Source organism: Diceros bicornis, chromosome 2, assembly GCF_020826845.1.
Source record: "Diceros bicornis minor isolate mBicDic1 chromosome 2, mDicBic1.mat.cur, whole genome shotgun sequence".
In the NCBI taxonomy this organism is placed as follows: Eukaryota; Metazoa; Chordata; class Mammalia; order Perissodactyla; family Rhinocerotidae; genus Diceros; species Diceros bicornis.
Genome location: NC_080741.1, coordinates 11,744,909 through 11,770,932, shown reverse-complemented (window position 1 = coordinate 11,770,932; position 26,024 = coordinate 11,744,909). Strand labels below are relative to the sequence as shown.

At 37.4% G+C, this 26,024-nt stretch overlaps 1 protein-coding gene across 9 annotated transcripts in view; it reads right to left on the bottom strand.

The window, feature by feature from the left end:
• Nucleotides 1-26,024, bottom strand: part of TFDP2 (transcription factor Dp-2) — a 172,920-nt gene that overhangs the window by 30,237 nt on the left and 116,659 nt on the right. For 7 of the 9 annotated variants that reach the window (XM_058551805.1, XM_058551797.1, XM_058551821.1 and 4 more), the window contains 3 exons: nucleotides 22,962-23,065; nucleotides 16,273-16,394; nucleotides 14,221-14,268 (listed from right to left, as the gene is read on the bottom strand). In XM_058551805.1, the coding sequence (XP_058407788.1) occupies nucleotides 14,221-14,268; nucleotides 16,273-16,394; nucleotides 22,962-23,065 (274 nt within the window). The remainder of the gene's footprint in view (nucleotides 1-14,220; nucleotides 14,269-16,272; nucleotides 16,395-22,961; nucleotides 23,066-26,024) is intronic. The other 2 variants (XM_058551811.1, XM_058551860.1) reach the window with 2 other exon arrangements.

Here is a 26,024-nt window from a genome sequence, read left to right as displayed (position 1 = left end):
GGTAAGGAAGAGGGAAATGGGAGAATGACCCTTAGAAAGAGGGGTCATTTACTGAGATGAAGGAGACAGGAACAAGTTCAGGAATTCCACTTTAAACCTCCTCCTCTGCACTGTCCAGCATCTAGGCAGAACCCACATGTAGCTACTGAGCACTTGAAATGTGCAAAGTCTGAATTGAGATATGCTGTAAGTGTAAAATACACACTGAATTTCAAAGACTTGTGTGAGAAATGAATGTAAAATATCTCATGAGTAAGTTTTATATTAACTACATGTTTTGTTTTTTGTTTTTGTTTTTGTGAGGGAGATCAGCCCTGACCTAACATCCATGCCAATCCTCCTCTTTGTTTGCTGAGGAAGACTGGCCCTGGGCTGACATCTGTGCCCATCTTTCTCCACTTTATGTGCGATGCCGCCACAGCATGGCCTGACAAGTGGTGGCTCGGTGCCCGCCCGAGATCCAAACCTGGGCCGCCAGCAGCGGAGCACCCGCACTTAACCGCTAAGCCACGGGGACGGCCCCTTAACTACATGTTAAAATATATTTTAGATATATTAGATTAAATAAAAGATATTATAAAAATCAATTTTACATGTTTCTTTTTACTTTTTTTTTTTGTGTGTGTGTGTGAGGAGGACCAGCCCTGAGCTAACATCCAATGCCAATCCTCCTCTTTTTGCTGAGGAAGACTGGCCCTGGGCTAACATCCATGCCCATCTTCCTCTACTTTATATGGGACGCCGCCACAGCATGGCTTAACAAGCGGAGCGGCGGTGCGCACCCGGGATCCAAACCGGCGAACCCCGGGCCGCCGCAGCGGAACGTGCGCACCTAACCGCTTGCGCCACCGGGCTGGCCCCTCTTTTTACTTTTTAAATTGGCTATTAGAAAATTAAAAATTACATGCAGCTTGCATGACACTTCAACAGCAATGATATTGAGTTTGACATGCCTATAGAACATCCAAATGAATATTTTCAACAGATAGTTGAATATCTAAGTCTACAGCTTATCGGAGAAAAGTCACAAACCTATCAACATGTGTACCCATGCCAACCTCCTTCCTACTAGTCTCAGGGGAGTAGGTATCCCTCTTCCTTTTCAAGCCCAACTTCCTTTTTTAAGAAAACAGCTTTATTGAATGAAATACAATTCACACACCACAAACGGCATCTTTTTAAAACATACAATTCAGTGGTTTTTAAGAGTTTTGCAATCATCACAGAATCTAATTTCTTTACCCTAAAAAGAAACCCTGTACCCATTAGCAGTCACTCCTCATTCTCCCTGCCCCCAGCCGCTGGCAACCACTATTCTACCTTCTGTTTCTATGGATTTGATTATTCTTCAAAGTCAACTTTTCAACTTGAGTTTTTCATCCAGTTTTTCTGTTTCTGTATTGTTTCGTCTCCCTGAGCTGTCCCATACAGTGTTTTTTTTTTAATATACAACCTATCACGGAACCTGAATCTGATCAAGACTCCAGATCCACTACCAGTTCAAAGGAAATACGAAGGACAGAAGAAGATAGTAAGCTACAATACACAGACGCAGTAAGCAAAATGCCTAGCATTTCTCTTCAGGACATAGAATGTGGTTTTTTCAACTAATAAACAGTAAGGGAAAAAAGGAAGAAGGGAGAGAGAAAGGGACAGATACTGAAGGCGAATCTATAGATTGTAAGAGACATATCAATTTATTTAAATCCTGATTCAAACAGACTGTAAACGCACACACGCATGCATGCACACACACACACATGTATACACACACACACACACACAGACAAACAGTTATGGGGAAGTCTGGGAAGACAGCAAGAGCAGCATAGTTTTCAAACTCTCCAAATCCCCACATAAAACCAGACAGAGCAAACAGATAGCAAAACTAAATCCTCTTGACAACATTCCAAGACTAGATGACAAGGTATCCTCAACAAACCCAGAATACAAACTACCATCAGCCAAAAGGCCTCACAGTAGTGCCTGTGTGGCAGAAAAAGAAATACTCAGTGGGGCTGCATCTAATGGAACTCAGAACAGGATAATCCCAAAATAGCCAATAAGAATATACTAGAAAGCACAACAGGCCAATTTGAGAGCAGTAGTTGAAATAGAAGGAGTTTTGCCTGCTTCAATATCAGCTGAGTGCAAGAGGTCCACAATAAAGACTGAAGAGGTTACAATAATCAAGCCTGTATGACTCCCATAGTTGATATTCAAGAGAAAATGACAAATATTGGAGGTAGGCAAAGAATATACAGACAATAAGAGTATCTGAAGAAGAAAATCAAAGCGAAGGAACAGAATAAATACTAAATGCTATATAATTCAAGAAAATGTTCATGAAATAAAAGAATAAAAGAAAATATCAACTCAGAATGACAAATACCAAAACATTCTATTAAAATTACTGAATTTCAAAGAAAAAGAATCCTTTAGGCAGCTAGAAGGAAAGAGTATCAGATTTTTCAACAGCAAGGTATTATGCTGGAAAAAAATAAATATATTTAAAGAAATTGAAAGAAAGTCTAAGCCAAGGATTTTCGTCTCCAGCAAAACTGACTTAATTCAAATATAAATGGTAAAAACTCAGGGATTACTACCCCCGTGAGCTCTTCCTGAGGAAACCACTAGAGAACAAGCTTCAGACAATCAAAATGACTAGAGAGACATTGACATAAGACCTGGGGAGTATTAAACATATAGTTACCAGTAGATGTAAGACTAAATGAAGGCTAAAACAGAGAGAATATAGTATATAAATGGTTATATGCTCCAACACTGTGGATAAAGTATGACTACTAAAAAAAGGTGGAGAGAACGGAGAAAGCATATGCAAAAAATTTTTTAAATGTTTTCAGTAATCACAGTAATGGTAATATTAGTATTACTATTTGGGACTGTTGAGCATGTAATGTGGGAAAAAGCCAATGAGCAATTATCATATACACTAATTCTATCATCCTTTTTAACCTCTATGTCCTTAAAAATCAGGATTCTCAGTGCAGAAGAAAGGAGATTGAGATGTAATGGAGAAGAAGTTTAGTAAGACCTGAATTGGAAGTATCAATATGAACTGATGAAGTATTATATCTTCATGTGTGTGTATCTTAGTTCTATCCATTTAAAGGGACTAGATAAAATGACCAACCTTGTAGCAATGAGCATCCCTAGCCCCCAATTAGAGCTTGACACATAATTCTCCCTAAAGGAAACCAGGGCTTCTTAGAGAAATGGCTGATTCCAAGTATTTGGCAGGAAATGTACAAGATGAACTTGGAACATCTTGTCATACCAGATAACAAAGAAGCTCTCAGAGACTACTAGGGTCACGTCAAAAGGACTGAAGAGTCACCTGGAAGAAGCTCCCACTGGCCAAAGATGAAACAATTTAAGCTTCAATAGTGATAATAATTGCAACGTATGAAACCCATTAGATATGTTTAAATGCATGAATTCATTATGATATTTTTAAAAGGGAAGACTTGGTCAGCTTTGGAAGAAGACAGAAACAAATTCATTATCTTGAAAACTGGTCAATAAAGGGAAGGGATCAAGCATTTATTCTGCTTTCCTGTATTTGTTGTCAAGTAAACAAATAGAAGAGCAGAAGTGTCTTTATATAGAAGTAGTACCAGCAGTAAATGAAAAGGAAATGCAGAATTAGAATAACACTAATTGCAACCAACAATGAATTAATAAATATAAGCATTAAGCATCAGTGGTGCTCACATCATAAAAAGAGAGATCACCAAACTTTACGTGCCTTTTAAGGGAAGAACACACTACTATCTATAGTTTTGCCGAAGGATCAAACATCAGTCTGATAACACCTCTGATTCTTACTGCCAAACTACAGGAAATACAGACAACAGAGGAATATGTTGAGATGCACATGAGTATGCAATTGGCAAAATCTAGACCGAGGGAAATTCGATGGGTCAGATAGCCTAGTTCCTTCAACTAAAGTAGATGAAAAATAATGGGACCGGGGGAAATTTCTATATAAAAGACATATCAAAGTTTTTCCTAATGGGCAAGACGAAAATGTAGTGCCAAAGGATGCACATTTAGATGATAAAACTATTTAAACATGCAAGGATGTGATTACTCTAAATATCAGGATAATGGTTATCTATAGGGGGGAGGGAGGATGATGACTGGCATGGTGCACATGGAGGGGCTTCCGGGGTTCTACTTCTTGATCTGGTGATGGTTACAGGAGTATTTGCCTTAAAGTAATTCATTAGTCATACATTTGCTTTTTGGTGATTTTCTGTATTTTATTTTACAAAAAAAAAATTAGAGTAAACAAACAAAACGACACTTGAGACAACTAGAAATTTAAACACTAGATATTTGATATTAAGGAATTATTGTTAATTTTCTTAGGTATAATAATAATATTGTAGATATGTTAAAAAAGGAATCTTTTAGGGGCTGGCCTGGTGGCGTAGTGGTTAAGTTCATGCGCTCCGCTTCGGCAGCCTGGGGTTCGCAGGTTCGGATCCCAGGCATGGACCGACGCACTGCTCATCAAGCCATACTGTGGTGGCATCCCACATACCAAATAGAGGAAGATGGCCATAGATGTTAGCTCAGGGCCAATCTCCCTCACCAAAAAAAAGGAGTCTTTTAGATATAAATACTGAGATATTTATGATGAAAATAGTTGGATGTCTGGGATTAAAATGAGAGAGTATTTACAAAATGAGATACGCCATGAATTGATTATTGAAGTTCAGAGATGAGTACAGAGGAGGCTCATGATATGAGTCATCTACTTTTATCTTTAAAAATCTCTGAAATAAAGAGATAAAGAAAGAGACAAAGAATGGTTCGAGCATCCCTTTGATTATTTACAGAGGGTTAGTCCTTAGCCTCACAGTTTCCTACACTGAGCCCAGCCTTCTCAGGAAGGGGTCTTTACACAGCACAATACCATATTAATGCAAAGGGGAACTCAACATGTACAACACATAACTCTGGATCCTACTCAGCTCTCATCTAGATGAGTGACAGCACCATCCATCCAATCACCCAAGCCACAATCACCAGATTCACTCTATGCTGTTCTAACTCCCTTTCTATCTAATCAATTTAATTCTATCAAATCTAATCTGATTCAGGTCTTGTCCTAAACAGCTTTTGAATTCAACCTCTTCTCTCTGTTCCCACTGCACTAGTTCAGGCCCTCATAATCTCTCAGAATATAACTACAGCCTTATAACTGTTCTCCTCTCTGCTGTCTAGAGGCATTCCAACCCTTCCTCCATACGGCCATTATGGTGATCTTTCTACATAAACCTGATCGTGTCCCCATTCTGTTTAAATCTGGCGTTGGGCGTAGCAGTAAATATTTACTGAAAGTTGCCAGTCACTGCTCTAAGTAATTTCATTTTTCAAAAGAATCCACCAATTCTTGTTTGCTACATACATTTCCACACAAAGCCCACTCTATGCTGATCTGTCCTTGGAGTTTGGTGTATTTAGATACAAATGGCTAGTCACACATAAATTTATATAATTAGTACAAGTGAGGTGACAAAAGTAAATTAAGAATGGCTAGAAATAGGAGCACAGGAGTTATTTTGAAAGAAATATGTTGTGTATGAGGTTTTATATTTATGCTAAGAACTGGATAATGGCTTAAAGTAAATAAAATTCTCAACTCAGTGTTTACATACTTTTTAAAAGCCAAGGACAAAGCAAAGTTGCTGTTTTTCATGTAGTTCTACATCTTTTTTTAAGAAGGAGCAAAAAGATAATCATAGGGTAGTTTTGGGTGATCACTTGGCTAATTTCCCCTCTACACTCATATATGGATAATATTTAAAGGAAGAAAGTAAATACAGCCCTTAAATAGGAACAACTAGACTTTTAGCAACTATTAAATGCTGTGAACATACTCCTGAAACACAGATATAAGACTATTCATGAGTTTTATAAGATTAGTTCAGTGCATTAATTGATGATAAACTTGAAGAAAACTGTGGTTAAATATCAACATTGATCAACTATTTGTTAGCTATATATTTTGAGCTAACTCTGACCTACAGCCCCCCTCCATCTGAAAAATGGCAATACAAATACACGTCTCACCAGGCTGTTGTGAGGATTAAATGATATAGCATGCACACAACATATGGTACACTCTAGGTGATTTTTCTCTTAATGAACTGCTAGAATTTTCATGAGCCATACAAAACTGAAGTCTACTATTCAACACTGGCTGAATCAAGAAATTAAGCTTGTTCTTTGGAAGGGTGGTAGAGGATCATGCCAAAAATCCAATCAATGTCAGTCTACATTAAAATTCAACAGAAGTTAGAATAGCCAATACCTACAGTGCACAGATAGGAGATTTGGTCTTGCAACCGATTCTATAAGCCACTTCTTTGAAAGTTTAGTGAACAACGCCTCTAGTAAAAGAACGTTAAAAGGTAAAAAGCTACATAAACAACTCAACTCAACAACAACAAAACAACTCAGTTCAAAAATGGGCAAAGGACTTGAATAGACATTTCTCCAAAGATATACAAATGGCCAACATGCACATGAAAAGATGCTCAACATCACTAATCATTAGAGAAATGCAAATAAAAACCACAAGGAGATACCACTTCATACCCATTAGGATGGCTATTATAGGGCGGGCCCCGTGGCTTAGCGGTTAAGTGCGCGCACTCCGCTGCTGGCGGCCCAGGTTTGGGTCCCGGGCGCGCACCGACGCACCGTTTCTCCGGCCATGCTGAGGCCGTGTCCCACATACAGCAACTAGAAGGATGTGCAGCTATGACATACAACTATCTACTGGCGCTTTGGGGGGAAAATAAATAAATAAATCTTTAAAAAAATAAATAAATAAAAATAAAGGATGGCTATTATATTAAAAAAAAAAGAAAAAAAACAAGAAAACAAGAAAGTGTTGTGAAGATACAGAGAAATTAGAACCCTTGTGCATTGCTGGTGGTAATGTAAAATGGTGTAGCCACTGTGGAAAATAGTATGGCAGTTCCTCAAAAAATTAAACATAAAATTTCCATATGATCCAGCAATTCCACTTTGGGTATATACCCAAAGGAACTGAAAATAGGGAATTGAACAGATATTTGTATACCTATGTTCACAGCAGCAATATTCACAATAGCCAAAAGGTGAAAACAACCCAAATATCCATTAACAGATGAATGGATAAACAAAATGTGATATATGCATATAATGGAATATTATTCAGCCTTAGAAAACAATAAAATTCGGATACATGTTACACCATGAATGAACATTGGAGACATGATAAGTGAACTAAACCAGACACAAAAGAGTAAATATTGTATGACTCCTCTTATACGAGGTACCTAGAATAGCCAAATTCATAGAGAGAGAGAGTACAACTATGGTTACCAGGGGCTGGGGGAAAGGGAGGTGGGGAATTATTGCTTAATGGGTACAGAGTTTCAATATGGGATGGAGAAAAAGTTCTGGATATGGATAGTGGTGATAGTTGTACAGTAACTTATTTCTTATTTTCTCAGTGGTTCTTTCAGTTTTGAATTTATTTATGTTTTGTTGTCTTTTATGCGTAAGTTTAGATGGTTTCATGGCTTCATTAGCCAGTATATCTCCAGAAAATAAGATGCTGTCATTTAGCATTTCATCATCAATTATGGCTAAAAAAACCAAACTTAATATATGCGGGATCACACTGCTGAGCGAAAGAAATATAAACTCTATTGTTCTTCATTCTTTAAATCACTTCTCTTATCACATTTGGTTTACTACTACTGCCATAACATTCAGAAAAGGTATGCCTTTCTTGACAAAAATGCTTCAGAAAATGAGGGTTAAAAACAGAATAATACAAAGTTCACTATTCCAAGTTAGCTAATAATTTTAAATAATAAACTTAAAACCACATTTGTTTAAAACAAAAAACTAAAATGACTGCAAAAATGCTACAAAAATAAATGCCAAAAAAATGCCGACATTTTCATAGATCTTCTACATGCTTTTGGATTACATTTGACAAATTAACCCTAAAATGTCAAATGCTACAAAAATTAACTCAAAATGGATCAAAGATCTAAATGTAAGAGAAAAACTATAAATCTCTTAGAAGAAAATACAGGTATAAGTCTTTGTGATCTTGGATTAGACAATGGTATTTATAAGATATGACATCAAAAGCATAAATAACACAAAAAAACCAGATAAACATAAAAATTAAAACTTTTGTGCTTCAAAAGATACCATCAAGTAGGTGAGAAAAGGCAACCCACAGAATAGCAGAAATTTTTTTCAAATTATACATCCGATAAGAGACCCGTATCTATAATACATAAAAAACTCTTACAACGAATAATAAAAAGACAACCCAAAGGATCTGAATAGATGTTCTTCGAAGAAGATATGGCCAATAAGACTTGAAAAGATGCTCAACACCATTAGCCATTAGGAAATGCAAATCAAAACCGTAATAAGATAATATTTCACATCCACAAGGATGGTTATAATAAAAAAGATAGATAATAAAGTGTTGGTAAGGATGTGAAGAAAGTGAAACCTTTTGCTAACGGGAATGTAAAATAGTACAGCCACTCTGGAAAACAGTCTGGCAGTCACTTAAAACACTAAATAAAGAATTACCACATGACTCAGCATTTCTACTCCTAGGTATATATCCAAGAGAAATGAAACATATATCCATACAAAAACTTGTTCACAAATGTTGATAGCAGCATCATTTATAATAGCCAAAAGGTGGGAACAACCTAAACGTCCATCATTATAGACAAAATGTGGTATATCCATACAATGGAATATTATTCAGCAATAAAAAGGAATGAAGTACTGATACATGCCACAACACAGATGAACCTTGAAAATATACTAAATGAAAGAAGCCAGTCACAAACTCAAGCAAGGCAGTGGTTCTGTTTCCTTGAGATCAATTCTCCAAATTTCAGCCTGGGGAACAAATGTCTTCGGTGTAACTTCTAAGTGTGTGGAGAAGGGATGGCAGGTAACGGGGATCTGAATAGTTAGGAAGGTTCGGCTGGTGCTCCTTATATAGTCTTCATTTCATTGCCTGCATTACTTACCCCACTAATTCATTCTTGCTTCTTATACTCGTCAACTCTAAGCCTGGTACCTCTCCAGGTCAACGCAGGGGAGAATGGCTTCCATCTCCAGTTCTCACTTCTTCTATGCATATTTTGGGATGTGGATTTCTCTATTTTCACTTGTCATTCATTATAATCACACCAGTATTCACATTCCAACTGGAAAATCTATACCTCTACCACTTTTTACAGCACTTTTAGAGATTTATTTCCTTTTATTATTTTTTACACTAAAATTTCAATAGGATCTTAGGGGTTGGGGGTATAAATGTGGGTGTTCACTCCCTCTTCTTAAACTGAAAGTTCTCTATTTAAATCTTAAATAAACAGAGTTTATACATTTTCTTAGAACCTGCGCTCTTTGAAACACCAAGAACCTCTTTCCAAATAACACCAAAATTTGGCTATAGAATGTAAACACTATGATCTCTATTAGTCCATAAGTCAAATAAAGGAACCAGTAGGAACCATTCTTTACCAAACAAAATCAAACTGAGAAGTTAAAAATTAATTAAGAAAATAAAACCACTAATATACTATAGTTTGAAAAGTATGTTACATTTTATTAACAATTTCATTTGAAGTACTCAAAAAATCGTACCCAAAGTCTAAAAGAAAGAGAATTTATTTTTCCAGTTACTTAACTAGAATCCACAACCACTGTCTTTTTATGTCTTCCCAATAATAATTTATTGTTATTTACAAAACTAATATGAAACTAAAATTTGTAGTATAAAACAGTATATCCCAGGTATAAGCTCTAATAAATGATTTTATTTAAATAAGGAATCATATATAATATATAATAAAAACTTCATTTCTCATTAAAATGAGTCAACCAGAATATTTAAATCAGCAAAATAATTTAGTAATTTAGTAAAATAATTTAGGAAAAAACCCCTCACTTTCCTGCAAGTATGTATCCATTGTGTGTGTGTATGTTGGGGGGCGGTTTGAAATGAGAAATAAATGTTTATTCTTCATGGATCTTCACTCTCTCTCTCGTTGGGTCATGTCCTTCAGGCCTGTGACCACTTACACACTGATGACACTACATACATACAAATGATATCATCACTCGGATAACAAACTCCTCGAACTTCATATGTCCAAAATAAAACTCAACTCCTCTCCAAACCTACTCTTAACTATAGTAAATGTAAATGGCATTAATATTCACCGGGCTGTTCATGCAAAAAAACAAGAGCCATCTTTTATTTCCCCCTTTCCTTCACCCAATTTATCAACAAATCCTGTTGATTCCACCTCCAAATTTATCCATTTTTTTCCCAACTCCACTGCCAAGCCACTGCCAAGCCACTGCCCCCTGCAATAGCCATGTAACTGACTTCTCTGCTTCTGTTCTTGTCTCCTTCGAATCTATTTTCCCCTCAGCAGCCAGCATAGATTAGTTCTTGTCATTTCCCTGCTTAAAACTCTCTTTAGAATAAAAACCATCTTCTCTACCATGACCTACAAGGTCTTTCATGATTTGACCCCTGCCTACCTCTCCATCCTCATCTCTTATCACTCTTTGCCTTTCTCACTATCTCCAGGCCACTGTGCTTCCCCAAATGCACCAACCTGGTTCCTCTTTCAGGAGCTTTGCATTTGCCATTCCCTCTGCCTAGGATCCCCGGGCTCCCTCACTTAACCTGGGCTATTTACAAGCGTGACTTCTTTGCATTCAAATGTCACCTCCTTAGAGACGCCTTCTCTAAGGCAGCCACCATCCTTCCAAAACTTTACAAATCACTCTCCTTAGTTTTTTTGCCCACCACCTATCACAATCTAAAATTACCTTATTTATTTATCACCCCTGCCACCAAATATAAGCTCTTTAAAGGCAGAGATTTATCTATGTCATTTATTATTCTCTCCAATGCCTAGAACATACCAACACTTAGCAGGTATTCAAAATATTTGTTGAATGAATGAACAACTTCATAAACATCATTGTAGCAGTACAGATATTAACTATACTGATTTTGATTATTACTATTAGTTTATTATAGTTTAAATTATATTAGTTTATCAAAAATTATTGGTTCATTATAAATAGAACTGTATTTAACCGTATTTCAACAGAAAAAAAGATATTAAGATTATGTGACTCCAAAGGAAGAATGAAACACCACTGTGCTAAATCTTATCCATTCAGGACAGGATTAAAGAAAAACACACGTAGGCTGCAGCCACTGCCCGTGGTGCACCCAGGACCTTCCCCCAACAGAGGCCCCAAAGCGAAAGGCAGACCTATCTGGAAGAGATGCATTTAGAAGACACCACTAGATTCTGTCCAAAGGAAGAAAGAGAAAGTGAACAAACATCTTTCAGGACCAAAAGCCCAGGCAAGACCAGAGAGGGGGCTTTGGCAGCTCGTTCCATAAGCTCTTTGAAAAGAAGTCCAGTGGATCAGAATCAGGGAAAATCTGAGAATCCCTCAATGGATCCTTCACCCACCAAACAAGATTTCTTCAGAAACTGATTTGCTCTTGCAAATGACTATGACCAGGAAACAGCTGTGTAAAACATACTTAAAAAGTGGTACGATGAGGATAAAAAGCTTGTATATATCTGTGTAGGAACATATATATACATCCCTGAAGAAAACTAATATAAATACATATGATACTAAATCAACATACAAGACGCTGAAGAGATGAAGTAATCTTAATATTAATCTACAGTTGAGAGCTGGCGTTTTGAACCTTAACACCTGGGAAAAGGGAAACAAAGACTTTTCACAGCATTACAGAAAAACAGTAAATTTGGAGGAAAATACACATTTGTAAGAACGTACACAAAAAAAGAAAACCACACGTAGTAATCTTTGTGGTTTAACTGGGGGGGTTGGTGAGATTCATTACAGAAAAGTTTTATTAAAAAATAAAAAGAGGGCCGGCCCATGGCTTAGCAGTTAAGTGCGCACACTCCGCTACGGGCGGCCCGGGTGCGCACTGACACACCACTTCTCCGGCCATGCTGAGGCCGTGTCCCACATACAGCAACTAGAAAGATGTGCAACTATGACATACAACTATCTACTGGGGCTTTGTGGTAGAAAAAAAGGAGGAGGATTGGCAATAGATGTTAGCTCAGAGCCAGTCTTCCTCAGCAAAAAGAGGAGGATTAGCACAGATGTTAGCTCAGGGCTGATCTCCCTCACCAAAAAAAATAAATAAATAAATAAAAAGAGAGGGGCCCGCCCAGTGGTATAGCATTTAAAAAGTTAGCGCGTTCCGCCTTGGCAGCCTGGGGTTTGCAGGTTTGGATCCTGGGCACAGACCTATACACTGCTTATCAAGCCATGCTGAGGCGGTATCCCACACAGAAGAACTAGAAGGACCTACAATTAGGATAATACAACTATGTACTGGGGCTTTGGGGAGAATAAAGAAAAAAAAAAAAAGAGGAAGACTGGCAACAGATTAGCTCAGGGACAATCTTCCTCAAAAGAAAAAAAATGCATTAAAAAAAAAACAAAGAGAATAATAAAAAGCACTAGGAAAAAAACCCACTGAACCAAATGCAGAAAGGGAAAGTTGAATCAAAGGCTATACCAACAAATTTAATCTAGCACTTTTATATGTGATCTTTAGAGTTCTCCCTCTTACGAAGGAGAGTAAAAGGATCTTGTTTTGGGGCCAGCCTAGAGGAGCGGTGGTTAAGTCTGCGCGCTCTGCTTTGGCATCACAGGGTTCGCGGGTTCCTATCCCGGGCGTGGATCTACACTGCTAGTCAGCCATGCTGCGGCAGCGTCCCACATACAAAATAGAGGAAGACTGTCACAGATGTTAGCTCAGGGCCAATCTTCCTCACCAAAATAAATAAATAAATAATAATTTAAAAAGAAAGATCTTATTTTTTATACTGTTTGTAATATGTAGGTGCCACCAATCATAACCATTTTAAGGCCTTAAACATTGCTAATACATCTATAAGAACTTGTACTGCTGCTGCTTCCAAGGATAAACACTAGGAAAGGCCAGTATGAGTTAGAAAGAGGAATTTCCATTAGAAAGAAAAGAACATTTCGCCATATATTTCTATATACTACAGTAGTTCCTCAGACATGATTTTATCTGTTCAAAACAGTTAAGAACCAAGAAACAAGCAACCAAGGCCACCAAGGAACTAAAGCAGAGCCAATGTCAACGCAAGAAAAGACGCATTCTGTATATATAACCCCAAGCTCCTCACTCAGAGCCTATTCACTTTTACTACAGACTGAATTCTTACACATTTAGCCATCTAGTTTCTCAGTGCACAGCAAATCAGAGACAGCAAACTAGAGAATGGAGAAGACAGAAAACTATTACATGGAGGGCAGGTGACCTAAGAGGAGAAAGAAGACTAAAACTCCATTGAAAAAAGGAATTACAAAATCTCAGAATCAAAAATAAAATGTAAAAAGCATAGCTGGCAAGGTTTTATTTAAAATACTAACACTCTTACAGAATTCAATTGCCCCTGAGACTGTGTGTCTTATTTTAATGTAGTGTAACGTTAGCATGGTACCTAGTAAAGTGGCTTGCATGGAATAATGAACTTAAGTTCAAACGATGACCCTAAAGGGATAGTTTTTAATCCTGGAGTTTCTCACTTGGTAGGCATTTATATTTTAGTCAAAAGACCACAGGTAATTCTGATGCACACTGAGAATTGAGAACCACTGTCCTAATGGTCTAAGGAAAGGTTATATAATACTTGATATATTATTTAAGAAAGAAATGAGAATTTACTATGATCTTTAAATGTGTTCAATAAAACTTGTTTTTAAAAAGTTTGGGCATGTTGGGGTAATGTGGAGAACACTTCATCTCCCAAAGGAGGGAGATGGCTAAATGACACACTACCAATAGCCAATCTACTCATGGGACAATTATTTTGAAACCCCACACATATAATAAATTTATGTAATAATGAGTGAAGTAGAATACTCAATGTGGAATGAAATAATGGTGGAAACTCAATGAAGGTAAAGTTATGTGAAGAAAAACATCTCATTACTTCAACTAGAGAAGAGTCTGGGCACCAAATCCCTCTCTACACGGTAATATCTCCCAAACAAAATACTCACACTCATACTCACCTTTCTGAAAAATCAGAGTCTATAAATTCTCTAGCCCGTTTCCTATCACTAAAAAGAAAAAAAGATAGCATAAAAAGAACACATATATAAACACAACTTTATTTCATGAATAATTTATTGTAATGTCTAATTCCACACTGAATATATCCAACCACAAAGACTAAGAAATGTAAAAGATATGTACATAAAATGAAATCTTAAATTTTCTCATAGGACCAAGAAATCACAACATAACAGTCATAGTTTGAAATGAGCTCACTGAATCTTGAGGGAGGAAAATATTATAGATTTACAAAGGAGAAGGCACAGAAAAGTTTTATTCACTATGAAATGACTGACTACCAAACACTAGACAATCATACCACCTCCAATATAAAGCACAGCTGGGGCTGAAAATATCCAAACCCTGGTCACTTCCACAGTGGGCAAAGGCCTAGCCGGCAGAGGTTTGGTTTCCATGTTATAATCTCTCATGGCTATGTAGAAGGCCAAGGTAACTTTTAGATTTACATGAGAATGTTCATAAGGACTAAATAAAGGCCATGGGATTACAGGTGATTCTGTAATCTCATCTCATTAGATAACGGAAAGGTATGTATACATATGAAACTCTTCTGTCTCTCATGTGTGTGTATATATATGTGCATGTGTATGTATGTATGTGAACATGTATTTGGCTCAAAGCACTTTGCTAAGATTATTTCATTAATTCACTTAATATCCTTGAAGCAAGGAGATTCTTACTCAACCAAGATTTACTGTCTGCTTGCTAGAACTCACAATTCTAAGTCAACCACAGAACGACCAGTGCAGTATGCCACCATGGAAATAACTTCTAAAGTGACAAAATGAAGTTTTGAGTTATTTCTCTTACTATTTCTTTTTCTTTTATGGAAGGAAGAGATGCTAAAATGATAATGGGTGGAGAAAGGTTGGGTAAGGGTATTTTAAAGGCATAGAAGAAACACGTAAAGATTTGATACTAAAAGTGGCAAATGAGTAACATAAAACGGATACTGATTTAATTGCCCAGTGTTTAAAAAGAATCAAGGGAGGGCTGGCCTGGTGGCATAGTGGTTAAGTTCGGCGTGCTCCACTTTGGCGGCCCAGGTTTGTGGGTTCGGATCCCAGGCATGGACCTACACCACTCATCAAGCCATGCTGTGGCAATGACCCACATATAAAATAGAGGAAGACGGGCATAGACCTTAGCTCAGGGCCACTCTTCCTCACCAAAAAAAAAGAAAAAAAGAATCAAGGGAAAACTTAATGAAAATTTTAACATATTTGGTCTTTTTTTCCTAGTTCCTTTTCTGGTTTTTAAGGAAATAAGAATGTATAGGAAGGGGCCGGTCCCATGGCTTAGCGGTTAAGTGCACGCACTCTGCTACTGGCAGCCCGGGTTCGGATCCTGGGCGCGCACCGACGTACTGCTTCTCTGGCCATGCTGAGGCAGTGTCCCACATACAGCACCTAGAAGGATGTGCAACTATGACATACAACTATCTACTGGGGCTTTGGGGGAAAAAAGGAGGAGGATTGGCAATAGATGTTAGCTCAGAGCCGGTCCTCCTCAGCAAAAAAAGGAGGATTAGCATGGATGTTAGCTCAGGGCTGATCTTCCTCACAAAAAATAAATAAATAAATAAATTAATTAAAAAAAAAAAAAAAAGAATGCATTGGGGAAATTCTGAGAATAGCCAACATTTAATATATAACTCCTTTCTTATGTTTGTTAAAACAATATAAAATATAATTTTTACATCTCCAAAGCAGCTAAATGTCATAATCAAAAAAGTAGTCCTCTTTCAGAGCTGAAAAAAGTCAGAAGACTCAGTTACAAGTTATTGTATTGTTTTTCTGTTTAAAAATGGCTGTTCCACAGAGGATGTATATCTAAGACATAAAGTGAAATAAAATAGGTGGTTTAAACATATTAGTTTTTAAGAACTAGACTAACAAAACAAGAAGTTAAGATAGTGAGAAAAAAAGGTCAGAACTTAAAAAAAAAAAAAGGTTTTTATAAATGATAATGTGCAACAACAGTCTTACCCTGGGACCCAACCAGTAGCTTCTGCTATGTGTGTCTGAGTAACCATTGCTGGTGCAGGGGTATATGGACTCCCAATCAGAACACTTCCTGAACTGGTTAGTCTCTGTGGTGTGCTTATAATCTGTAAAGTTATTAGGACAAATAAAATAATATTAGTTATTAAGAAAAGCATACAGGCAGAAAATACTGTTGACTGCTAACCTACATACAAGGAGGAAACGTTATTGCATAAAATGCACTTAATACCAATCATCTAAAATATGAGCAATACCTTTGATTCACTTACATCCTAGGACCTTAAAGCAAAGTATCTTGAATGCTGACATGAGGTCACAATGCAGGTTTCAGCAAGTAAACAGCAATTTGGAAGGATTAAGCTGGCAACTGACAATGTTTTAAAAATCAGAAAAATGAAAAGCTATCTTTGAAATTATGGAACCTAACTACAGTTGAGTTTGACTGACTAGAAGTAGGGTAACAGCACATCAGACCTTCAAAGTCTATTATGTATGCAAAGATATTGTACAATTTGGATTATGATATATACTTTTTTTTTTAAAGCTTCACTTTTTTTTTTTAATTTTTATTTATTTATTTTTCCCCCAAAGCCCCAGTAGATAGTTGTATGTCCTAGCTGTACATCCTTCTAGTTGCTGTATGTGGGACGCGGCCTCAGCATGGCTGGAGAAGCAGTGTGTCGGTGCGCGCCCGGGATGTGAACCCTGGCCGCCAGTAGCAGAGCGCACGCACTTAACCGCTAAGCCACGGGGCTGGCCCCTGATATATACTTTTTTTTTTTTTTTTTGAAGAGCATTTCCTCATGTCCTTAAATATTCTTCAAAGACATTTTTCTTTTTAAGGTTTTTTTTTTTTTTGTGAGGAAGATCAGCCCTGAGCTAACATCCATGCTAATCCTCCTCTTTTTGCTGAGGAAGACCGGCTCTGAGCTAACATCTATTGCCAATCTTCCTCCTTTTTTTCCCCAAAGCCGCAGTAGATAGTTGTATGTCACAGCTGCACATCTTTCTAGTTGCTGTATGTGGGACATGGCCTCAGCATGGCCAGAGAAGCGGTGCGTCGGTGCGCGCCCGGGATCCCGACCCGGGCCGCCAGTAGCGGAGCACGTGCACTTAACCACCAAGCCATGGGGTGGGCCCTTCAAAGACATTTTAAAGACTGTAAAACATTCCATCATGTGGATTTATTATTCCCTATTGTGATATATATATATGGATATTCAATTATTCAATCTTATAAATAATGCAGTGATAAACATTTTTGTGTAATCATCTTGGTCTTAATTTCTATTTCCTAAGGATAAACTCCAGAAAAAGAATTAATGGAACTAAGAATACGGACTTTTAAAAAAAGTTCCTTGATATTGTGTTATCAAATTGCTTTCTAGGTCTTACAATTTTCATTGGTGAATAGAACATGTTTTTTCCAAAAACGTTTATAATAACTAATACAAAAAAAAATTTGGTATCCTAGTAATATCTTTAAAAGTATTTTCTTAAAAAAAGATAAGAGCATGCTCTAGTTAATGGAGTACTAATAAAACAGGTTTAGGGCCGGCCCTGTGGCTTAGCGGTGAAGTGCGTGCACTCCACTGCTGGCGGCCCCGGTTCGGTTCCCGGGCGCGCACCGACGCACCGCTTCTCCGGCCATGCTGAGGCCGCGTTCCACATACAGCAACTAGAAGGATGTGCAGCTATGACATACAACTATCTACTGGGGCTTTGGGGGAAAAAAATAAATAAATAAATAAAATTAATAAAACAGGTTTGGCCTATGAAGGAGTTGCTGGGCACACAGGTGCTATTTCTGTATAGTTTTGAAGTTTTCCATACTAGTAAGGTTTTGTTTAAGTCCCAATTAAGAGAGAAAAGCATCTATATGGACATATAATTTTTTATTGACAGTTCTTAGAACAAAAGAAATAGTTCTAGTTCTCTGCCTTATGTAAGTCAAAATGTTAATTAATTTTTGTCTCTGATCAAATGAAACCTGTTTCTGCAGCCAGAGTCTAAGTTGAGTCATTAAGTCAGTTGCTAACTTGCTCCATACTGAACCAAAGGGAAGGATTCATCTGCATTTCAGGCTCAGTTCAGACTTATTAAAGTCTACACAACATTTATTCATTTACTAAATATTTAAGAACTGTAGTTACCTTCTGTTTGTGCTTGGCATTATGCCACTCTGGGGCTAGGGCACTACTACTATATACAAAGGCTCAGGAAATAATTTTAATAAGTTAATTCTATAGTTAAAAAAATAAAAACGAAAGACAATAAATACTGACAGATGTCTGGAGAATTCTGATTCTCTACAATATGCCAAGGACCATTGAACAAGGCATTCAGAAGCCTGCCTCATGAGAAAATATGAATACTAGACAAGGTGTTCATATCTCCCACCCCTCCACACATCCCACCCCACCTCTTCACCTCCATTTCACTGCAAGATCTTTAACGGTAAAGAGAGGGTTTGCAGAGCCTAGCACAGCTCTAGGAGACACCTATAGGAAAGGCTCAATAAATATATACTGAACTGAGACAGAAGACCCAGCTTTTAAAATGATGGGAAAAAGCAGTTTTTTTGTTCACTGATATGCTAAAAAGGATTATATAAAATACAGTAAGAGAATACTCTACAACATAAACAAAATACAAATACTCTACAGTTCTCATCCGTTACTACATCACACATTCAAATGTCCTCTAGCATTCTGACCTTGACTGTGAGAGCTTAAGAAGGAAAATTTGAGTATTTGATCAGTCTCTGGTCTACTCTATTCCTAGAACAGGAGTCCACAAAGCAATTCTCAGCATTCTGACTCACCCTGGAAACAGACTGCATTACTTGTGCAGTATTATTCCTAAGGAGTTCCTTTTCTATATCTGCTATTAGTAGTCTACAGGCTCAGTTTTACCCGATTTAAAGGGCCTTGTGAAAAAAAAATAAAGAAGAAAGGAAGAAGGGAAACAGGACATAGAGAAAAACTAGTTATCTTTATTGAGAATGACTTTGGAAACGAATTGCTATGCTCTAGTTTATTTTTTCTTCCTCAGTGTCAGATTGTCATCTGATTTTCTTCGCTGATCTGAGAGTGATTTGCAATACTCTGTTCCTTTCTCTTAGCACAGGGCCTAGTACATAGTACAGCAGTCCTCCCTTATGCACGGTTTCACTTTCTGCAGTTTCAGTTACCTGCGGTCAACCTCAGTCCAAAAATATTACATGGAAAATTCCAGAAATAAACAATCCATTAAGTTTTAAATTGCATACTCTTCTGAATAGCATGATGAAATCTCATGCTGTCCTGCTCCCTGCCACCTGGGACGTGAATCATCCCTTTGTCCAGCGTATCCACACTTACAGCTGTATATGCCACCCACCTGGTAGTCACCTAGTAGCTGTCTCGGTTATCGGATTGACTGTCTGGTACCACAGTGCTTGTGTTCAAGTCACTTTTATTTTACTTAATAATGGCCCCAAAGTGCAAAAGTAGTGATGTTGGCCATTCAGATACGCCAAAGAGAAGCAGTAAAGTGCTTCCTTTAAGTGAAAAGGTAAAAGTTCTCAACTTAACAAGGAAAGAAAAATAATCATATGCTGAGGTGGCTAAAAGCTATGGTAACTTTTATTACAGCATATTTTTATAATTGTTCTATTTATTATTAGCTATTGTTGTTAATCTCTTACTGTGCCTAATCTATAAATTAAACTTTACCATGGCTATGTACGTATAGGAAAAAACACAGTATATATAGGGTTTGGTACTATCTGCAGTTTCAACCGTCCACTGGGCGTCTTGGAACGGATCCCCCGCGGAAAAGGAGGGACTACTCTAAGTCCTTAATAAACGTTTCCTGAATGAACAAATTGGAGGGATGATAGATGTGAACTGGAAAGACAAGTTAGAAGCTCATGTGAGATGCGATGAGTTCCTAAACCAGGATGACAGTGAGCCTTAAGAAACAAGACCAAAACAAGGGCTACAGAACTGATCAACCACTAAATATAGGAAAATCAGTTTATATAGATGATGAGCCAGATAAGCTTATAATACTGAACTTTAAATTTTGAAATCCCAAATTAAAATTAAGAGGTAACAACATACTTCTAATACTCAGTTGACCTGAAAAGGGAAATGAGCATTTATTTTAAATTTCAGTACCCCCCCCCGCAAAAAAAACTAAGGCATCCTTAATTAAACGTAATCAGGTAGTTTGACAATGGACAACAGGTTATGAAAATCATACAGCAATGGAAGCTCATTCTTAAGACTTTTTGCCCTCAATCAATATCTCTTATGTACTACTGCCATCTTCAGTAAGAAAAGCCAAGAGAGCGTCTGTACTCTGAAAGGAAAAACAATTTATAGAATTATAAAGTGTTATATGAAAGGATTTCATTATTGAACAAAATTTTAGTTTTCACGGTAAGAAACATGCAGTTTTTAACCATGTTAAAATAAAAATAACCATGAGATTATCTTATATAGATAACCAGATACTTATAAGAAAAGGGCAAGGGGCCGGCCCCGTAGTGTAGCGGTTAAGTGCGTGCGCTCCGCTGCTGGCGGCCTGGGTTTAGATACTGGGGGCGCACCGATGCACCACTTGTCAGGCCATGCTGTGGCAGCGTCCTATATAAACTGGAGGAAGACGGGCACGGATGTTAGCCCAGGGCCAGTCTTCCTCAGCAAAAAAAAAAAAAAAAAAGAGGAGGATTGCATGGATGTTAGCTCAGGGCTGATCTTCCTCACACAAAAAAAAAAGAAAGAAAGAAAAGAAAACGGCAAGTATCCTATACTAAAACAGTTATCACTAAACTAGTTTCTATAAACATGGAAAGCAACTCAAAACTTTTTTCTTAGGGCCTTTTGAAATTTCGACCATTAAGATCTGGCTTCCAAAGAGACATGAAATTTAAAGGGCAATAGAGAAAGATGATTGTAGGAAGCAAATGGTTAAGGTTTTATCAAGAATTTTCTAACTAAACAAAAATTTTTTAAAATCATGGATGACAGATTGAAGGGACAATGTTCAAAAGAGACAAGCAAGAGAAGAGAGAAATGCTCTAACTGGGGGTTCTACAACAATTAGGAAATCAAAAAGAAAACTCTGATTCCTGCCTAAGAACTCACAACTGCAAAAGGCACCTCAGAATTAGGGAGACAAATTAAGGCCTTGGGCTGGCCTGGTGTAAAGGAGAGCCCCAAATCTCTCCCCCTTCTTCTGCCCTTTGTTTTGCTCATTCTGAGGTTTGCAGGAACTGGGCAGGGAGGATACATGACTACTCATCACTATCAGAACTCAAGTGTGGAAAGGCTCACATGTACATTGGTTCAAAGTGACAACAGGAAGAAAAATCATGTTTCCAAAAGAGGAATTCAAATGTGAGCCACAGCAGCATCACTAAATACCAACAGGAAATAGTCTCTCAAAATACAGGAGCACTATAAGAGCCAAACTCATAAAAGTTCAGGTATGTTTGTTTAATTCTGATGTTTATATAACCACATTCCAAATTAAAGACTTCAAAGCCAGGTGCCTTATCTCAGCTGCACTTACTGTAGTGGGTGGTGAGGGGCACATGCTTAGCAAATGTTTGAAAACATACCTTGAACTACCTTGAAATGGGGACACTGACCTGAGCTTAAGTCTCTATGAGGTTTGGAGCTAGATTACATTCTTCACATAGTTACAGTAAATTGTGTAAGATCTTTAGCTTGAATTCTGCAGATGATTAACAGTCCTCAAGTGACCAAGAAAAATGTCATGTCTAGAATGTCTTAAAATCTTAGACTTTCTTAAACCATTAAATATGTTAAAAGATATTTTTGTCTAAATAATTTCACATTTCACATAGTCCACAGTACTGGACACTATGAGCAAAATTTATCCTTATTGCTCCACAGATGAGATGTAAGCAAAGACAATGAAAAGTTATCATTCCAATGTTTATGTACTTTTGCTAACAGTGGGTAAGGTCATTTAAATTATGTATAGTTTTTATACCTAATTAGGTATAAAATTAGGTATAAAAATTAAGTATAGGTATACGAGTAGTTCTATGCAACTTTGTTTATAAATAAGGCTTTCTAAAAGTGCTATATACACTTCAAGCTCTAGCATAATTCAGAGGAACAGTTAAATATTTTCCATTTTTCATCCATTATTTCTACTGCTAAAGATTAAAATGAATCGGCGTGTTGTCTTTCCCCAAATGTCCTTTAATCAAAGAGTTGAAAATTAATAGCTCTAGATACAGATTAAGTGTTGGGTCATATTCAATTTATATGTGAGTACACAGTTTAGGGCAGTAAAGGTCATTATATAAGAAAAAAGAAAAAAGGAAGAGAATATAAAACATAACAGATTTCAAATCAATTTAATTAACCAAAAACAAGAGAACCTTCACATAAGAAGCAAAAACCTTAACATGACACATCCAGAATCCACAGATCAAATACGTGAAAACTAAACACTGAAGAGCACAACGCCTTTCTTTTTCTCAAGACTTAATCAGTTATATTCAGATAAAAACAAAACTTTTTTAAAAAGTGATTGAGATAAGAAATTAACTGGAATATTTAACCAAGCATCTTGAGTACAATTATCCTTTAAATTAGTCTTGCCTAAGCAAAGTTGCAAATTCTAAGATCTGATGATTTTCTTACCATTTGGGGTCCAACATTCACATTTATTGGTCCTAAAGTTTTTGGTAAAATCTTTGTTGGTGAGTTGGTGCTGGAAACTGGAAATGCAACAAATGAAATGTTACCTGAAATGATATCAAAACACGAGGTTAAGGTTCTGCAATATCAAGGCCACCTTCTATCTATCTGTACATCCATGGTCCTAACCCCAGTTTTGCTCAAGTGATTTATAATTATCTTAGTAAGTAATTTATAAACCTGAATGCTTACTGAAAAGTCATACTAACAACTGCTTTGTTGTAGTGAATATAATTAGTTCTGCCAAATAGAAATCTATAAAATAAATGGTTCAGTCTACTCGACAATTAACTACTAGATTTTCAGTTGGTTTTTTAGAGGGAAAAATATTTAGAGAATATGTAATGCAAATCATAGTTTATATCAGAGTTGAGAAATCCAGTTAGATCTTTATTAGGCATCATTGAACCAAAAAAAGGTATGAAATATAATACAAAATATTTATACTAAAAGTTAACATGTTTTCTTAATGTTGATTGGTAGTTTTTTGAGGTTTCATCATAATAGAAAAAAAAATATGATGCTACTTAGTGATGTCGGAAATTGTGGGATCTGTACAGTGTCTTCAAGTGATTGCAACACTTCAAATTTCAAATTAAGTTAGCAAAGTGCTACCCCCAAAACAAAAAGCCAACCAATAACTTTCTGAACTACCGTTATCAACAACTTAACTCCTCAGGAGGAACTTCAATCTATCAATGTTTCTCTTAGAAGATAACAACATAATCTAACATAACAAAGAGGATCAACCAGGGTGTATCTGAAAGAGGGTCAATATTGAAAACTCTGGGGAAAAACCAACATTTAAGAGCAGGACTAGAAAGACACCTCCTTCCTTCTCAGTCTCCTTCGTCAGATGGTCCCCCTTCCTTAGCTCTTCTAAAGCTTGTCCATACTCCTTAATCCCCTTCTTTTACTTCCTAATTCTCAACAAATACTCATACCTCCTACAGTAAGGAAACCAGGCCATCAGGCTAGATTACAACTCTTGTTCCTCAACCTGTGAAATTATCTGCACTCTCATATATTTTTACATATATCACTGAGTGGAAATTCTCATATCTATTACTTCTTTCCTATCTACTCTGTACTTCCTGTCTCCTCAGGAATCACACTTATCAATTATCTACTCTCTCTCCTGAGTTTTCAACTCTACCAGTGGCTCCTCCCCTTCAGTTTCTCTCTCTACTCATTTGCTGTGTATCATTTCCCCTCAGTATCCACAGTTTAAAATCAAATTCTTTATCTTTCTCATGTTCACTCAGCAAGGCCTGGTACCCAGCTCTGCTTCTCCTTCATGTTCTCAGTCTTGGTACATGACTGAGCCTTGGTATATGATCATCATGCACCCAGCAACCCAACCCAGAAATAATGAACACCCTCCTCATTCGACTGACACCATATCCTGCTTGTTATCTCCTCACCCTGCTTCCTAGCGCTGGCACTTGTTTAATTGCGAACTTTATCAAACCTGGTTTGAATACAGTTACCCTCCAGCTCAGCGGTTCACAACTGTAGCTGTGTGATGGAATTATCTGGGAAGCAATAAAAAATACCAATGGCTGAGCTCTACCCCCCGAGCTGCTGATATAATTGATCTGGAGTGAACCTGGACATCAGACTGTTAAAAGTTCTCCAGATGGTTCCAATGTACACCCAGGACAGGGCACCACTGCTCCAACTGGATGTCCTACTTCAAATAGCTTTCCTAGCCCCTCCACACATCTATAACAAACCAGCCTTTCCACTGGTGAAACTGTTCTGGACACTCCCTTACTTGAGGCCTTCAAAGACTCCACAGCAGTTCCTAAATGCCTCTCAGACTCCTCAACGGGGCACAAAAGTTCCTGTTTTGAAACCTCATCCCTGCCTCCCTTTCCAGCTTCATTTTCAGCTACTCCCTCCAAATGCATCCTACACTCCCATGAGATTAAATCTTTCACAGCTCCAGAGAGGCCCCAGTCCAACCACCCCGGCTTTGACATACACCCTTCCTTCTGCCGGGAAGCCTCTCTCTGCTGGGACAACTCCTACCTTCTAGCACTTCAAAACGGTATTCCATGCCATTTTCTGAGTTACTACTATGTGCCAGAGTCTAGGCTTCCTATATACACATCATCTCATTAATGCTTAGGACAACAGTGTGAAATATATTACTACTGACTCTACTTTACACATGAAGAAATAGAGATAGAGTGAGGTCAAATAATGTGTACAAGGTCCCACAGCTAGTGAGGGCCATAGCTCCACCTCCAAAGCCCATGCTCTGTGTGTCGCCTTCTCCTTAAAAGCTGTCCCCAGCCTCTGTGTCTAGGTCCTGGATGCCCGGCTTCTTGCCTTTCATAAACCTAGCTTCATTCACTTGTGGTTCTACTATAAGTGGGCTACGTCTCTCAGCTTTGTACCCTAGCACCTGGTTCAGGCCCTGGCACAAAATAAGTACACAAAACTATAAAAACTGTTTGACTGGCATAGATTGGAGCTCTTCCTTTCCCTAACCTGGATGCCATACTTCCTATAACGCAGCCTAAATTGCATATCTTGTTACTTTTTAACAGGTATCATATACTGAGTTTGTTTTTAAAATAAACTGAACAACTGGTATTATCAAATAGTTTCCTTACTCTGTAACTGTGCAATTGATTTTTTTTATATAACACGTATACCTTATCAATTGCTAAAGATTACGGTTATTATCAATACTCCCCTTGTTTAAGAATCCACCTAACTGGAGAATAATAACCCACGATTCTAGTGGAGGGAAGAGCTTTGTAATTGGTAGACAACATGCTGTAAACTCAGTCCCAGGCAGGAGAGGAACACACCACAGATCCATGTAAGGAGAACACAACCCTAAAAAAGTCTGGCTCTCAGATGGTTTTTGAAAATGACCTTAATGCTGCTGAATGTTTAAGATAAGATCATTTCTTATACAGTGTTAGAAGCAAAAGTCAAAAACTTCTTTTTGCTTAAGTATTTTTTTAAGCAAAAAATACTTAAGCAAGA